The sequence below is a fragment of the Hylaeus anthracinus genome, unplaced genomic scaffold (genome assembly GCF_026225885.1).
Source record: "Hylaeus anthracinus isolate JK02 unplaced genomic scaffold, UHH_iyHylAnth1.0_haploid 11997, whole genome shotgun sequence".
In the NCBI taxonomy this organism is placed as follows: domain Eukaryota; kingdom Metazoa; phylum Arthropoda; class Insecta; order Hymenoptera; family Colletidae; genus Hylaeus; species Hylaeus anthracinus.
The window spans coordinates 975,428-993,937 of record NW_026534344.1 but is presented as its reverse complement, the minus strand read 5'-3'; the positions used below and the strand labels follow the sequence as shown (position 1 = coordinate 993,937).

The 18,510-nt window shown below is 43.6% G+C and overlaps 2 protein-coding genes across 3 annotated transcripts in view; one reads left to right on the top strand and one right to left on the bottom strand.

Moving 5' to 3' along the window:
* The window catches only part of LOC128889803 (venom serine protease Bi-VSP-like), a 122,948-nt gene that overhangs the window by 101,091 nt on the left and 3,347 nt on the right, over positions 1-18,510 (bottom strand). The gene's annotated exons all lie outside the window — the stretch shown is intronic.
* LOC128889812 (microtubule-associated protein Jupiter) overlaps positions 336-18,510 on the top strand; it is a 53,766-nt gene continuing 35,591 nt past the window's right edge. Inside the window, exon 1 of one of the 2 annotated variants that reach the window (XM_054147810.1) lies at positions 336-522. In XM_054147810.1, the coding sequence (XP_054003785.1) occupies positions 467-522 (56 nt within the window). In that variant the 5' untranslated portion in view covers positions 336-466. Of the gene's footprint in view, positions 523-2,988; positions 3,385-18,510 lie in introns of those variants that run through there. The other variant, XM_054147811.1, reaches the window with a different exon arrangement.

The window sequence follows — 18,510 nt, the reverse complement described above, 5'->3', positions numbered from 1 at the left end:
GAAATCATAATTATGAATGTGTTATTATCGAAAAAGTAATAGTGTCGTAACTAGCATTTATAATTAAATATTTACAAATATTTCTAAACTCGAGAGTGGTTACAAAATATGACAATGAAATAAGCTTAATAATGGTTGGGGATATTTGTATTTCATATCAAATTGATAACCTTTGTTTAATCGCATTTTAAAAGATAGTTTTTTAAAGGTTGTAATTGATGATGTATAATAATGAATATGAAATTGTTTGATTATACAGAAACGATTGAGAATCAGGAATTTAAATGCTGATTTGACTAACCATTTGACGTCAAAACTTATGGCACGGACTACCAATCCCGTCTCGCAATCCTATTTGATTTCGTTCGGTAGAAGAAAGAGTCGTGTTTGGGTCTCGTGTGCCGCAAAAGCTGGGTGACGATTGCCGCAAAAATATTCGTCTCTTGTTTTCAAACTTTGGAAGAAAATGACGTCCACAGGAACTTTCCAGGGATTCGTCGACGATAAAAAGAAATCTAGCAAGTAAGTGACATGCTACTATTCACGTTCTACTGTAATTCGCACAAATATCGCATGGGAGTTGTTTCCTTTGTATCGTTGGTGGTTCATCGTTTAGGCATTTTATGTATTTAATGAAATAGTAAAATAACAAAATCCGTCGTATGAAAATGAAGAATACATGTATCCTTGAAAATTATCATCGAATATGTCGACAAAAGATTGAATAATTTCTGAACAGAAATTTTATTATACTGTACATACTACCATTTTTCGTCATTTGTATAATTGAAAAAAGTATTTACGTTGAAAATATATATGAGAAATAATTATTTGTGGTAATAGCAACGGAAATAAAGGAATAGCGTCTTATTGGTTGCTGACTTTTTTTGTTATGCACCGTGCGTCAGTTTGAACCGGTCATAACCGGACAATCCTTGATCCTTTTTTGCACCGGCAGTTTTGGCAAATCAGGAAAACGAAATTATTTTGATGTGTTTATGTGTAATATAATGCAGCAAATGTTTTCTTCATTCAAGCATACGCGAATGACAAAAAAATGTACACAATATTTGCATTATCTTTGTGTTTATCTGAACGATAAACACAATCACGCGATAGGGGTTAAGTACATACGCGTTGTCTGTGGCAAGTCACTTTCGTTGTATTTAATATCATACTAATTCTAATGCATGTCAATATTTTCATGCACTACTGTAGTTAGTGCAATATAAATTTTACAATTTATGAATTGAACTCTAAATTTAATTCATTTTATTCGTCGAAACATTATAGGATACATTTCGTGCGATTTCATTGAACATAGCATTTTTTCAATCTTTGAAAACATAAATACAATTTGTCTAAGTTTGTATTTAAACAATCAAACATAACATTGAATAATTTAATTGTGTACTTGATACTCGTACAGTCGGTAACGTCTTAGGCAGTTATAAGTTCGAGGAAATGGCAATAGATTGCGTTTCCTGTACCATTCTCGGATTAACTTTTAGAAATGGAATCGTTGCTGCATTCAATTCAAAGTCAATCCCAAATTAAATCGATGAAAAAATGATAATAAGAAATAAAAATTTCGAAGTAATTCTAAATTACGTATTGTAAAATTTCATCCGTGTTCGATCATACAAACTGCAAGCGCCATAATTAAGAAAGCAGATCGTTTACATAAGCCTTTCTTACATTGTAAAGTTTTTGTAAGTGAATTTACTCTGGCAGGTGTCGCGTTACGGTCCGACATTTTATAAAAAAAAAAATTCGCGGTTTACCGCGTAACGGCTAAACATTGCAACGCATGTTTCTAATAAACGGGTCGCCAGACTTCCTTGTAGTAGTGATAAGACAGACGATAGATAGCCCCACTTTTATACTGTTCTTACACGTACAAAATCGCTGTTCTTTAATTTTTCAGGCGAAGTTGATCAACCTGTTGATACTACCCTTATATTCATACATTTATAACTCTAGCTTAATTAGAAATTTTTATTCGCCATTTTGTTTTTATTTCTACACCTAAAATAAACGCAAACGTGTAATTTTAATGGCATAAGACAAATACGTTGAAATTGGCGGACGTCGTCCTGTTATGATAGCAGCTGGAAACGACAAACTAGTTAACCTATTTCACAAAAGAATGCATCATTTTTCTTTCTCGAAGTAATTCTTTCCAAATACAATTATTCAGAGCATGAGAAAACTTAGTTAATACTGTCTTTCTTATGGCAGTAAATGTTTTCTTCGGAATGCGAATGCGAATAATACATACGCTTCCGAGACACGAGTCACGCTGTTGTTACAGGCTGACTCACCCGACGTCCTGTAGTTCCTAGCGTGCCGCATAGAGGCGTGTACGTTTAGGCCCGAAGCTTTGTAATTGCATAGGTACGATGTTCTGCCCACCCTTTGTTCTCCCTCTTTCGGTCTCTCCGACGCTTTTACTTTTTTCCACTTCTATATACCCCTCGCTGTTTTTTTGTTGCTTGGATACTGCGGTGCGCGACAACTCGGGATTCCGAGTATCACATGGCCGTAGGAAACATTACCTTAGCTTCCAATTCGCTTTTACAGGTTCTCTAAAATGAACGTATTCACGTGGTTGATAGTCTAATGAAAAATGATGACAGAGAATATTCACTTGAAATAGTTGACGCATCGGCTGACTCTTTTTTACTGAGTTTCCCGTTACGGTCAAGCGACGCGAGACATTCCCGGTAGGAGAAAAATCCGTAAACAGTGCGATACAAAGGATAAATATAACCACTGTCGCTAGCCAGGCCCGAAGGAGTAGCCAAAGGGAGTCATCTCCGTAGATTGCATCCGTGACTGTCCTTAAGGACATGCCCCTCGAGAGAGGCCGTCCGCGCAGGCTCTCCGTAGGCTGCATAAACCGGCTTAAGGCCCCGTGCACACGTGTGCGAGGATCATTCTCCCTACGCAAGTTCGCACTGCGACGCAGTCGATCTCAACCGTCAGTAGAGGATTTCACGTTTGTATGGAACACGGTACGTCGCTTCGTATCGAGTTTCTCGGCTTTTTAGAGGTGGCGCCTCCTTCTCGGTGTAAACGTGCGTTAGGCCTCCCTTTGCGATTCTGTTTCGTGGTCTCTCTCTAACGTGATCAGTGGTGCGCGCGTGCGACGAAGCTAGAAACGGAAGGAGTAACGCAAGCGACCCAGCCTGGACTGACCCACGTCGCAGACAGACCGCTCCGAACGAGCATAACCGGCACGAATTGTCGTCGCGACGTCGAAAACTTGTGCGATCGTGCAACTAGCCAGTCGGGAGAGTCATTCGGGGAAACTTTTTCGCACGTGAAACGAAGAAAAAACATGTGGGCCGGGCAGGACGATACGCAACGATTCAAAACCAGGTTCGTCACAGCTATATTATAAGTTTTTCCAATGATATTCCCTTGTTGCATTTTTTGGATGATTGTAGGAGCCTCTCAAATCGCGCCACCCTTCATTTTTCGTTTTGACTGACTGCTTATAACCTCGAAATGCCTTTCTCCTCGGATTCACGCGATTGAGCCACAAGTTCGATGACCTGCCCTCTATCGATGGATCGGAATTGCAGTTCCGTAAATGCGATAAAGTCATTAGGGTCTCTGGATCGATGTGTATGCGACTCTTCCGCGATTTAATGTCTGGCGCGTTCCTTGTCCCGCCTGTTGCTCTCACGCATGCTCTCTATTTTACCGATCGAGAGTACGAACTCACTTTCCGCGGAATTTCGGTATATATTTTCATAAATCGAGTACAATAGTCTAGGGATTCGTTGAATTATTACTCGGAGCATCTGTCATGTCTTTCGTATACGTGACGGATAATTGCGATTGCGGTTTCGTTCGACATATGTTGCGAAACATTCCAGCAAAAGAAATGTTTTTTTGTCGCGCTAACGCACACGATAACCAGTAGCGTAGTCGAGGGTACCGAGGGGCCTCCTCCACTTTATAACATACGATAAATTTGATACATTAATCCGTTACGTTGATAATCATCCAAGTATTTAGTACAAATATCGTTTTATTTCATTCTAATAGTACATCAAGTGTAATTTGGATTCAAATGAGTCCAAGCATAAACTTCAGCATTCTGGTCCAGAATCGCTGGTTATATCACTGACGATAATTACATAGTTGGATCGGAGCTCGTTAATACAAATGGACACATTTGGGGAATTCTCTTTCTTATTTAGATTCAATGTTAGTGTTAACAATCAAGGGATATTTAGAAAATGATTGAACGAACACGTACTCGGCATAAATGTTTATTTTAAAAACGAAATCGCGTTAAATCGGGAAGGTTAGGTGTATTCGGTATCGTTGGCGCGGAAACGTGTTCTCCCCAAGCAACCGCGAAATCGTGGCAAATGAGATTTCCTGACGGGACAAATTTCGATGTTAATCGCCGGCGATTAACGGCTTCAAGGAGAACAGGAATCGAGCCACGGTTGTGGGGCCCCCTCAGTTCAGTTTCTATTTCTGCGAGGCAATCGTCGAAGAACGAGAACGTGGACGCGCCATTTCCAGACAGCCACACGAAACTGTACAAAGGTTAATGCCAGTGTAACGAGAGCAACGAGTTGCTCGTGCTTCTTTTCCATCGTCCCGTTTCGTTTACAAGCCCGAGTCACGCCATTCCCCGGCCACGAAATTTCGAATTTTACGCTACGGAACGTATCGAGCCGTTTCTTTCGCGTCTTCTACGGAAAAAGGGAGAAAATAAAGCGGCGTGACGCGTTCCAAGTTCGAACGGCGGGGAGAATCGGTGAATCATCCCCGTCGATAAGGAAGCAAATACGATAGCGCGTACAAATGTTGGCATTGTCGACCGAACAATTATCTGCGGACTCTTGAGCCTCGTTACACTGAAGATAACGTCTTTCGAGAAGGCTGCGATCGATGATTCATTGATTGAATGATTAGAGGGCAGGTTGCACGTGGACACGTGGCAGGCGTTGTCCACAGGTCACTTCTGATATTCAAGAATATTATACAATTATTGTAAAAAAAAATTTGTACAATCTCTGGGGGTTAGGACGCTAGTAGCTCAGGGCTCCATGTAATTCGAGCACGCCCCTGCTCGCGTGTGAGTGTGCACCTTGAGGATAATGATACTGTTTGGAATCGATATTAATTGAGCTGTATTGTTCCCATCGTCAGATATGGGCGTTTCTGTTACTCTTTCCTACGTTCGTTTCGATTATTTTAATACAATCGATCTGCCGTTTCGTTACACAAAGCAACCCAGAGGCGAGCCAACTTGTGACACGGTTCACTTTGTCGTGTGGGTAGAACTCGTTTTTAAACAAGACCTGGTACCGAGCATTCGTGTGACCGGATTTCACTGAATATCATACCGAACATTCGTGAACACACGCTCACTTTGTAGTCAGACTTGAGGTACACGTGTCCGACAGTGCCATACAGGTTTAATCTCGCAAAGTCGTAGGAAGAAATGCGGTTTAAACAGTCTTAGGGATCGTTAGATAAGGTCCCTTATCGCGGAGGAGTTTAATATTTAATTTAGTAGAGTTTAGATGGGTTTTAGTGAGTTTAGATGTTTCTCCTTTGTTATTAGCGAATATTTTCTGAGAAATGCAACTCTCGGTGAAGGTCCAACTTATACTTAGGAATTACTATGGAACAATCAATTCAAACAGATCTAGCCAATCAATTCGAAATCAAGAGCCACTTCTTCTAAATTCAACATAAAAGATTTGCCCTCTCCCTCTCTGTAAGAAGCGTCTCGAGCCAGCGATCCAACGTGGATTTAATTCCTGTAATGATCCACCGTCAAATACAGCCCATTCGATCACGAGACACCGCGAGACGTTTTCGAGTACGCATCGACGCGGTCGTCTCGCGGCACCGGTTCCATGTTCCCTCGTTACTGAGCCATCCGTGTCGGTCGATGCAAACGAGACCGTCTTATTTGCTCGGCTCGTTCACGAGAAAGACACGTTGGTCGTTAAGTCCGTTAACGACGGGTCAGCGCTGTCCGTTTTGCCGCGTATCGGACATCGACCCTTTCTGGCTGGTTTCTTTTTTTTTTTTTCAACTCTCCGCTTTCCCTTCGTCCTCGTCTAATTGTTGTCGATCTCGCGAGATGAAGGGCCCCCGACCCGGCCCGCCTGAAAGCCACTCGAGATAATAAGTCGAGTAGTCGTGCGTCGGTCGCGTGGGCGTTTCGCGCGACGATTGATTCCCTCTCGTTCCTTTCTAGTCTCTGGTATGCACGGAGCGGATTCCCCGACGAGATCGTCTTATCGTTGGTTAAAGGACACAACGAAAGCTCCGGCGTCAATCTTCCCAAGAGCTAATCGACGTCCTCTCTCGACTCGTTTATCTCCGCGCTCGTTAGGCGATCGCCGCATACTCGGGCCGCTGATAACGAAGCAATTCCGGGACCTAACTTGATAGTTGGTCTCTCCATCGCGGTCTGCGTTGTTGGGAATTGGCGGAATCGAGGAGATCGCCAGGCTGAACTGGTAGTGTCTCCTATGTAGGCACGAATTAGGGTTTTAACCCTCGACGACCTTTTGGCAGCGCGAGCTACGAGTCTAGACGATTACGAGATTACTTGACGAATCTCTTAATAAAGTTGAACAAGTCATGAATAATCACATGGATGATTGACACGACTGCTATTAGGGTTTATTTATTTGAGAATAGTGTGTAGTATCGTCGTAAACTGCAGCCACCATTCATAATCCTGATCGATTCTAATTTAGCCCATCAAAATTCATGAAAATTCGAATCTCCCTCACTGCAACGCCAATATCAATTGCTGAAACACTTAGAGAGGCCTGGTGGCTACGCGTAAGCGTCGTTCCGCTACGCGGCAGGGTTGCGTTTACCACAGGAATCGTTAAAACGTGCACGCATCCATACGAATGAATGAAAACAATTTCCCCCATTCATTTCCATCGTTTTTTAATCTGCGGCGTTCTTATTCCCCGTGTTCCCAGGGCGTGCCGCGTTTCATTCGATACATCGAAGCGGTGCTGCTACGCCACGCGTAAAATGCGACACACAGAGCACCTGGGTACATGTCTCTGTGTGTTTGCGAGTCGTCGTCGGTGTCCTGTTGCAGTGGGAACGTCGCTTTTCTCTTGCGACTCGTTTGACCGATCCTCTCGTGTTCCGTTCTCATTCGACCGGTTTTAAAAGTCTCCGGGGACGCCCAGCGCTCGACGAATTGCGCCTAACTTTTTTGGCGACCTTGCGGAAAGGTGCACGCACCCCCGGACAGTCAGTTTATTTACCTGCTTTACACAATATTTATTCCGTGATGGGACTGTTTGCTAAGTTCAGCACTATTTCAACGATTATTGGTGTTTTTCCTTCCAAGCAGCGATAATTCCAATTCTGATTCCATTTTCGCCCACAACGAAAACATTGCGCAAGGGAACTGGTTCCTCGTAACGCTACTTTTCGCGACGAATACGTGCGGTCGAGCCGCGGCGAGGCAAAAGGTAACGGGCAAAGATACAGGCGTGCTTCCACTGCGTACGATGCGAATAGCGGTTGAGGCTTATTGCGGTCGAACAAAAGAGAAACGGTATAGTGGAAACAGGGAGCTAGGGATAATCGAGCAACGCTAATGACACCTGTCGTTAACGCACAATGAAAACGCAGAGAAGTCGCGGAGATTCGACGCGTCGGAAGGCTAATGCAATCTCTGTTTACCCTTGGCCCTGTTTTTCTCCAGTGGAAAGGAATTTTAATCGTCCCTGGAGTATGGCTCGTAACAGTATCTTGCTATTTTTTTCAAACCTGAAGACCAATTCGTGGTTTAGCTTTGTGTTTTGAGGTTTGGTGTGTCGTGCATTCTAATCTTACAGTATTAAAGTATAGACAACACTGCTCATTATTTTAAGGGTAGGTGTATCTCAGGCTCTGAGAACACTTGACTCGTTTATACCTACTCATCCCTCCAAAGTTTCATAAACAGTAATAAAGGAGATGTAAGAATTAAAAGCTTCCAAATATTATCACCTGAAGGTATCCTTCATTTTCGATTCATCTACAATCCTCCACAATTTCACAAAAATCCTCCAAGGGCCATTTCACTGGCACTCCCCCAGTCTCATAAGTGATTCAGAGGGGTCTCTTCCTTATTGCGCGTAGGAGAGTACTCGAAGCGTTCTCCCCTATCGTTTTTCGCGTGGTACGATACATGTAAACATTCCCTCTATCGTGAGAGCTTGAATGGTCGTTTCGCGGACAGACGCACGCGAGGGGAAACTATTTGTTCCCAGAAGTTTACGGTTGATTGTACGATTACGTGCTAACATGCACGCTACCACGGCCCTTCAGATGGAATATTAAATACCCGGTCATGTGGATTTGCATGCCGCGTACAGCTTTCCAACGGGCGCGAGAACCGCTCCTGTTCTCATGAGCCTTAAGCGTTATTAGAGAATTCGTTCACGAGCAGGTACTTGGCAGCGGTAACAGCGTGTCGAATTGAATGCAATTACGGCTGATAAGCGGGGCCACAATGTCCGCGCAGATAGACACTGATTGCTATTGTTCGCGGGAACCACACGATCACATTTATTTATCCCCGGCTCTCTTTCTCCTCTTTAAATGCCGCGAGACGCTCGAATCAAACAGGACGCACGAAAAAGACATAAATTGCGCGGAGGCTAACGTCCCATTACATTATACGGGACGAGAAGAAAGTCTAATTCGTAGCAGGATGCACCTTGTCGATCTCGAGCGCAGTTCTGAGACCCATTACGGCTGTACTTAACGTCTTTGAGACACGTGTAGAGGCGAGGTTTTTCATTTAATGGGCGTTATGGCAGGGACGAAGAAGATGGATGGGTCGGACCACCTTGGGCTACCCATTAATTCTAGATCTTTGGTGCAGACTAGAAAGTTCTGTTTGGACAGTTGTAACAATCATGAGCGTAGAACTATGGCAGCCAGGTTGACGATAATGGGTCTAGGATCCATTTTATTCTTTACGTAGCAAGTAATCTGGGGTCAATGTCTTTTAGAAATTTTACATAGGTGTCTGAGTTTATCACAAAATACAAGAATAGGTATATTTTATCACGTGGCTTTATGCATTGACCATTTAAAAATAATTAGATTCGCAATAATCTAATTTCTAGATACCCTATGTTCCCGCGTTTGTCTGACGTTCATGTTCTGAAATGCCTGTTCGCAAAGGGTTAATTACGGGGCACTCCTCCGTTGGAAACGCGCCTATAGAAAGTACGCATGAAAGAAAGCGCGTCTCTTGTTTCTTTCATTCCCGCGATGCGACACTTTCCTCGGCGATCAACCAATTAAATATATAAGCCAATAAAATATTTTTATTCGGCCTAGAGTTAAACAAAAATATAGATACTAAATGATTGAAGACAAAGGCGCAGAATTAATTTCCATTAATTTTCTGATGAATCTCTCCCGTGAAAAAGTTCAGTCCCGTTTCTTGTCGATCATCGCCGTTGCGAGTCGTGAAAAATCGAAGGTACTCGCGCGCGCAAAACCTGATGCATCTTGATTGCACCGGGGCAAAACTTTCAGCCGGATGCCAGTGTTCCGCAGCCGAGCCTTTTCTTGCCACCGAGTTGCCGTGTCGTTGATTTATTTTCTAGAGATATCCACGAACCGCCAGACCAGCGAAATTAGAGGAAAATATCGCCGATCGACTTCCACGAGACGTCGTAAAACCGGCGTCATTGCTTCGACGCGATACCTAAGGTTTCTACAGCTATTACTGGAATACTTGATTGTGTTGGGAATTGTTAAGTTGTTGTTAGGAATTTCGGTGACCTCTACATCACGTTGCTTCTTGGTTTGTTTGTCCAGAAGCTTAACAAATATTTAGGGGGAGATATGATATATATTAATGTATTAAGTCATGAAGTAATCATCTACACATGTTTTGCACGTGTTTTCCGTGTTACCATACGTCAAAAATGCATCAAGTCAGCAAAGTCTAATGATCACGTTGGTAACAACCCACTCGCTTTCAACTTTCAACGCGAGATTTTATCGGTGTATCCGTTGAGTCTTGATTGACTGATTTTGATCCTTGATAACCGAGAATTTATCTATTACTTGCAAGTATTTAATAATATACCGTGTAAGGAGTATCGAGCGAACCATGATCGCTGGAAGCCGTGTTTCCTGGTAGGTGAGACTGAAATTGGAACAAGTTGGAGTGTTTTAATGCCACGTACCATTAACATAATCTCCACCACCTAATAAGGGATGCAGAATTAGTAGTCTCCCTCGGATAATACAGAAAATGTAAAGCACAGGTTTGGATCATTCCAAAATTCCTGTAAACAATGTGTCTCTACAAAAACTCAATCGTACGTTACATTATGGAAAGTACAACCCAGCCACAGTCCCCTGATGCATGTTGAGGCGTTTCCTGTTCCGCAGGCTTCAAATATCGATCACGCCCGTTGCTTTTCTCCGTTGGATTCCTAGAGCAGCGTATTTATCGTTACGAGCATTACGACCGTGCCGATTGTCGGAAGATAAAGTAGGGGACCACACAGAATACGAGTGGCCAAGGTATATTCCAATCCCGGCGGTCGCTGCAAAGCATCACGTTAATGTTCAGCAGAACGACCATAGGGATTACGGTTCGCGGATTTCTGTGCGCCGCAACCACGTGTCCGTGAACATGATCGGGGACATTAACTGTTCGTAAACGTCCATTGGTCAGCGCGTCTTAAATTTTCCCTGTAGAAGTGGAACGAATCGAATGACATTCCGAGAACCGGGTCCTGTCCGTTGCAATAATCGTAGAATATTACGGGTTTCTTGTTTCGATGATCGATCAGCGCTCGCTGTCAAGGAACGTAACTTTATCGTGGCACAAACACGAAGGAAACACTGGTTCCGAAGTCGAGAACTTTTGTTATCGACTATTTATTGAAAGGCCCGTGGTGAATTTAGGACATTGACATCGATTGGGTTGCAGGAAAGCTTTTTTAATTAGAGAAATGTACACGGGGGATATTCATGTTTTTTGGGGGGCGGGGGGGTGGGGGATTGAGGAGAAGAAGTTAGGTTTTCTTTCTTGACTCAGAGGTTGCTGACGTTCTTCAGGAATTCATAGTAATCTCAATTTGAATTCACTAGCGACAGAATAACATATAAACCACGAGAAAGAAATCTATTCACTCCAAATGTGTAAGACTGACTACACGGTAAATATTACTAATAGAAAGTATCCTATACTAACAGTCTTAAAATACATTTATTTACTAGTTTATTTCCCTTCTGAAGTCAGGCTGAAGGCCAATTCCGTCGTTTCTTCCCAGCGAAATTCTCAGTTCGACGCGAGAAACACGCCCCTCTATGTTTACCTTGGAATGCGCAATTTACAGGACGAAAAAGTACGAGCGCTCGTTAGAGCAAGAACGATACACAGTGCCAGGCTCTCCTCGAACACTGCTAAACGGGGAAACCGTAGTTTTGGTACGGATATCTCGCGCGCTGGGTAATCAGCGAATTAGCTCGTCCAGAGATCTCTCCGACTGATCAAGACGCGTAACCTAAATTCCCTCAAAGCGTGCCACCGCGCAAAAAGCGCGATCGCTTTCCTTTCTTTAATCGTTACAGTTAATTCGACCGCGATCGGCGTTTTTTTTCATTTTTTTTTTTTCTTACACCTAGACGCCTCCGTTTCCTCTGGTCCGTAATCGCCCCACCTACGTCTATGACTTTGTTATCTCTTGTCTTTCTACGTTTCCAACTACTCCAGTTTTTGTATAGAAACGTAGAGAGACTGAGAACGTTCCACCGACCATCCGCGTTTTAAATTCATTTTTCACACCACAGATAAGCGCTCGTAATTAGTTTTAGAACGCTTCTTAGGAATTATCCAAGTTCCTCTATCCTCTTCTCGGTGCCGCGAAATTCTGCGTTAATTGCACGCGAATCTCGTGCGCGCGTGTGCGAAGGAACACACGGAAGAAGAAAGAAGGATACGCGAGAGAGGCCGGAATCATGCTCCGGCGTGCATGCCATTTTTCGCAGTTTCCTTGACCACGCTCCAGCCAGCTCTGGCGAACTATAATTCACGTAGGAAATTAAAGCGCGTGGAAATATTTACGAACGCCACCCCTCCATGCGATCCTATACGTTGTAATTATTCTTTTAATCGAAGAAAAACATGGCAGGTCCTGATCGGGTTTCTCTCGAACCTGACACACATTCTCTGACAAATAGCTAAACGTTGACGGGGAACAAGTTTGCATTCCTATGAAAATTGCGTGAAACGTTGACGAATGATGTGATGGAACGTGGAAGACGTGTTGGAAGTCTGTTATTTGAGGATGGAGTGGTCCACTTCTCGGGGAAACTTTCCACTTAACAGTTTCATCGAAAATTTGATTTATAAGGAGGGACACTTGTAGGACATTTTCTTTTGGCTTAAAAAGTTACAGCTTTAAAAATGTGCGATATAGCGAATTGTGCGAAAGTCGAGGACCGCGTGTGTTCGACCGGTCGTATTACAATAAATTATTCCGTATCTCCAACCTTCGCCTATCGAAGGGGGATTGTGCATTAAAACGCCGCACGCCCGCGATTACAGTGCGCGCGTCGTTTCCTAGGGACGTATCCGATACTCCAATGTGAAAGGCGGTTATCCAATGTCGCGAGTCGATGTCAAATTGATATCGAGCCGGCCGTGCGTGCGTTTACGCGTGCGCGCGCGTTTTCGCGTGCTCTTGGCCGTCGGCGTCGCACGCACGCAACATTCCGCGCGTGTCCGCTCGAGTGTGTGCGAGCGTGCACTTAGCCGCTCGCGTGTCTCCTCGAGGTTCGTGCGGCTCGTTCCATCGGCCGTAATGCATTCGCGGTCTGGGAGCATCTGAAACCACGTTAACACTGCGAATTATTGTTACAAGAGCCTGACCCGCAACACGAGAAACGAACGCGTTGGATCCGACGTGGTTCCGGTTCTAGGTGTCGCGATAGGTGAATGAAACTCGAGATTAGATGGGAGATAGGGGAGGAGAAGGTGGGAGGCTCAGATGGGTAGAAATTTGTAAAAACTTTTACATCTATGGACATTTTCATCAATGTTTACATGTTTTCTTCATCCACGAATGCAGAAAACTTCACAGTCTACATATAATCTCCCCAACAAGCATAAAACTTCTCCAAGGAAACGTCCACAGTATTCTCTTTCCTCGTTTCGAAAGAGTTCACCTTCAATCCCAATCGATTCGCTCCACTTTCCTCCTTGATAAGGCGACCCGCGTCGCCTTATCGATCCCTGCAATTAAAATCTGTTTTACGTAACGTATAGACTTGTCCGTGCGTACAAATGTTATCACAGGAAGGATTAATAACGTAGCGATTCGATCGCCAGGGCCTCGTTCGACGATTTATTTATCCTGGCGATCCGTGCCGCGAGATCGCGAGAAATAGGAAAAAGTGAGAAATCAACCGACACGGAACAGTTACATTTGCGCTTGCACCCGACACGAAATAAAAGTCGTCCTGTTGTACACGTATGGTTGCGGACAGTCTCGGGCATTAATCACTCGCGGCCGTAAACGCATCGGGTCTCTTTCTGATCGCGCGGGTCACCGTTCCTGTACGCGTACTTTTTACCTAGTATGGTAACTGTAAACATCTCTGAAAATATTTCGACGACTCGAATATTCATCGCATCCACTAAAGCCTGTCACCACGTTTAAAAATCCTTGGCAGTCCCCTACATCTGTTTTATTTAAACGTACGTTAACTATGAAGGGTGTGTACGCACGATTCATAAATAATAGTTCAGTGGTTCACGAGATTGCACGTGGAACACCTCTACGCGGATGTAAACTAAACGCATTCGCTGGCTAGGGTCGCGATGCATCACGGAGCTCCAATTAAGAGCATCAAGTTGTCTGTGCTCGTCCCTTCCGGGCTTTATTAAGATTTCATCATATTGCATTGTTTGCTAATAGAGAGAGCACGCTGGGTGAATGGTTCGCGAGTCGATGGCCCCGATAAACTCTCTTCAGGAAAATCTAGGGATTTGGATCGAGCCGCTCTCCCGATTATTAAACGTTCTTTCGAATTGCAACCTGTCGTTAGGGAGTCACGCGATTCGAGCATAACGATTTTCACTAGCCTCACCGAGTGACAATCGTTTGACTAGCTAATTGGTTAAAAACTGACGACAACTTTCTCTTCGTGCGCGCAACTGAGTCTACTTTCTAGATTTTGCGAACTCTAATTGTAGAGTCATGGTTAATAGATATTTTTTATTTTTTATATTCATTCTGCCTCGAGGTTGAAGGGTGTATGTTGGACCTGGTATAATGGTTCATAGGGGTAGATTGATGATCTCACGGATTAATCCTACAATTTTTATGTAAAATTTTAGGTATACTGTCTCCTTCAGATAGCAATATTTAAACTCGTCTAAATTGAATGATAAATTCAACGATAACATACCAACGAGATACTTTACACGAATCTCTCGGAAAGCGATCTCGTTCGAGAATTAAAATCAGGTCTGGGTCAGGAGAGGCCCAAACTCCGGGGCAGGAAGCGATTAATAATCAATACCATAAAATACATCGACGCATAGTGGAGGTTTCTTTCTTTTCCCCTCTTTCTTCTCGTCACATGCGAGTGAACCTACCACCGCAGAATTCGAGACACCTAACCGCGAAGATATCCGTGATTTACCAGACCCAAAGCCCGTGGCGTTCTCATATTCTACATTTCTCACGATTTACGGGCGTCGGCTAATCGCAAACCCCTCGTTTAATAACTATCCTCGTCCCGCAATTTGTCACGGTCGCTGATTCGGTATAATGTCGGCGTAACCCACGGGGACCACAACAGTCTTTGTTGCGTCACCTAATTTCACCGCTGCAAGCTGCCTCTTCTTCCACGCGTTTCCAGATTTCCTTGAGAGCATTGTCATTCACATGTTTTTTTTTTTACAGATGTATAGATTATTATGGGTACAAGTACGATGGTGGTCGATTTCCTGGCGTGGAAACATTGTAGAGGAGATTCTTGTCAAAGAAACCGGTTAATTTAGGTGGTTAGCAATGTAATGCGATATCGAGTGGTTCACCGTGTATATCCGTCGAGGCATCTGTCAGGCGAATCGCGTAGTAAATTATGCGTTACGAAGGAGCGGATTTTTCCAGGTGTAGCGTCTTCATTAGAGCAACGAATTCGTCGATTCGACCTGCGGAAGTCGCATGAAAATCGGTCTCGGTTACCTGCCCCGTAACGACGGGAAACGTTCTAATTGGCGGTGGATATCTGCGCCGAGCTACCTGGCTGCGTTTCATCGCCAGTCGAAACCATCTTCTTCGCGTTTAATCGAGTGGAACGAAACAGAACCGCGCGCCCATCTTCTTGCGATTCGACTGCGACTGTGCTTGGCTGCTCAAGGTCACCAGTCCATTGTCCCCACCACTCCCTTTTTACTATTTTTACTATTCCATTAATTTCCGAGAAGTTGATATTGTAGGAGTCTAAACGAAAAATAAGGCACGGGGATTCGTACCCACGATCCTCGGATCCACAGTCGACCGCTTTACCTACGCCACCAATCCCGTACCCTACGTTTCGTGTTCTTATTTGATTCCTTATTGTTGGGTATGGGAGGCGCGGACACTACAATATACTCGCTATTCCTTTCAATGTAAATATTTAGAGTAATATTGTTAGCTACCCTGTAGTGAACTCGATCGTCGGAAGGTCTAATTGACCCTAGTAGCTTACAAAACAAGAAGGTTAAAAATGGCCCACCTTACTATCCGACGTACGGTCTACTTAAGCGTCGTTTCGTTCGCGTAGAAATGGCACTTTCTATCAATTTTTCACCAAGCTCTTTTCTTCCATTCCTAGCCACTTTCTTCGACTAAGCTCGCAGGATCACTTACGTAGATATTATCGGAATCTCAATAAACTATTAATGGTAGGCGGTAAACAGGCGGGCGGGATGCCACGGGAGCAATTACCGAGCGATGCATAATCGGTTATAGGAATAGCCGAGCAACACCCTAGTTTTCCACGTGCAGACCTCTCTCGTGTGCTTCTTTTTTCCCCCAACGCTTTTAATTGGGATCTGATAATCGGCGACGGATTGCCCGGTTATTTAATTCCCTCGACGGAATGATAATTGCAAATCGTGCATCCAGATGTTCCTATCGTTGCTATTCAACGGCGAAGCGAAATTAATGGCGATCCTTTGGTCGCACGCTTCGATAATTTCTGTCGAATTTTATCTACCCCGAGGACGCTTTCTGTTGCGACGTGGGGCGTCGAAAGAAACGTTAAATTTCATGAAAAAAAAAAAATGGAGGAACCTTGGCAAGATTAAATTTGTAGATGGAGAATAATAGATGGTGGAATATATAGGAGCAGGAGAAACTTAGATTCGAGGCAACGTGAAATATAATTTTTATTTGACACATAACGAATTTCTCATATTTTCTGTGATTTCACTGAAGAAAGTGAAAGATTTTTACCTCGGATTCGTGTCTGGACAAGAATCTTGTTCCCATCAGGAGCAAAGTGCGCGGGACGTTATCGTAGTGGCTATTTCCAGGTCGACGGACGCTTATCGACTCGACAAAAGCTAGAATTTTACGTGTGTCCTTTTTATCGCGGTCCACGTTGGCAGTCATTATTTTAGCGACGTGGTGACCACGGTTGGAAATGTATTACCAAGGGAAATGGTACACAAGCGCACGCCACATTATTGTCATTACGGTCAGGCCATTGTCGTCTGATATAATTATAACTGAAACGGTCCGCGAGGGTGTCACGCGATACCCTACGGCCACGTGTCATTCCCGATCGCAACGCGCACCGCGAAATAGAAATTGTTTCTCGTAATCAGCATTGAGCTCGAGGTCTGTCGCGCTTCCTGATAGTTCTCGAGTTACGGTGACCACTTGGAAGGATGTAACAGAAAATATTAGGACGAACCTATCTATAGAAAGAGAGTCATAGTTTACGAAATTAATGAGGAAGTTTGGATAATAATATTTGTTCTGGTGTATTATCGCTTTCGTTAACGAAAAGCTAGTTCGATGAAAAAGTTACGTCTTTAGCACGATGTGTGTCAACAGATAAGTCCCCAGTTTCATGTTCCTGGCGCAAACTCTGATTACGACGCTACGCCGTCTTCTCTAATCAGAGCACGATGAAATATCGTTCCAGAAATGTTGCACCGCGGCTAACACATAGTTGAGCGAAATTTCTTTGTGCCCCAAAGAACGATCGTAACTAGTAAGATAATGGTTTAGCAATCGTACCGTCCTACGAGACATTAACGTCGAGAGCCTATTTTATATACCTGTCATCGTAAAATCAATTACGCTAGCGAACGGAATCCTTTCCCAGGTCACTTAGCGTAACGAACAAATTCAGCGTTGATTTCTTTTTTAAGCGTGCCGTTGCAGATTTTTATTTTGCATACAGGTACATTTGTCTGCAATAATGTATAGCAGCGTTTTTGTAACAGCAGACCTTGAGCTCTTAGTTGAATTAGAAACTTTTCCATGGCGATATTGGATTCCATTTTGCTCTACATTCATCTGTGTTTATTATAAATTGTGAAATCAGAGAGAACTACTTTTCAGAGTTACACTACTAACATCATCCACTTAATTTCCGAGCAACGGCCTAATCCATCTAATTGAACGCAGGTTTCTCTCATATATTTCGTGTACTTTCATAAACATTATACTTACTTACATATAAAGTGACTGACGCGTTCAATTCTGCCTCTATTGGAGGTAATAAAGGAGAAAATTGTGCTGAAGTTTTCGTTTGCAATAAAGTAGGCTTACCTGAAAGTCGATTAAAGAACTTCCCGATACTCTTCAAACAGTACCGTATAAAGATTAGCTTATCTTTCATTCTTTTCTAGAGATTCTAATTCATATAACAATTTCACGTTTTCCGCGTGAAAGAAAGCTCGCGATTAGTGTCCCGGTACTCGCCACGCAAGGCTGCTCGACGGAACGATCCTCTTCCCGCCTAAAAACGAGACCGTTTCGAAAAAACGAGGAGGTGAACCGTTGTTCGCGCGTTTTAGGCGTGTGCCAGCCGCCGAGAAACGTTTTAAAACGATCCGCTGCGGTCGAGATATGCGCCTCTCCTCGACGTGGCGGCGAGCGCAAAACCGCATTATCACGTGCCACGTTTGCGTGCTTCCTAGGAATTCAAAAACACCAGCGTGCACCGCTGATGAAGCCCCAACAAACGCTAACAATCTTCCCAACATTTTTCACAAAAATTTCTGGACACCCTTTCAAAGAGAATTCGTAAATTCGAAAGCTTTATCAAAAAAATAATTAATAGCAGTTCTCTGGTCTCTAAATAGCCGCACTTGCGTTTGTGATTGTTCGAGACTAAGCGAATAAACAGAAATGAAATTCTTGAAGGAAATCAAGAATAGGGTGTCGAGAGCCCACATATTTCAAAATAGTCCCACAACGCGTCCTTGAGCGATTAGATAATAAT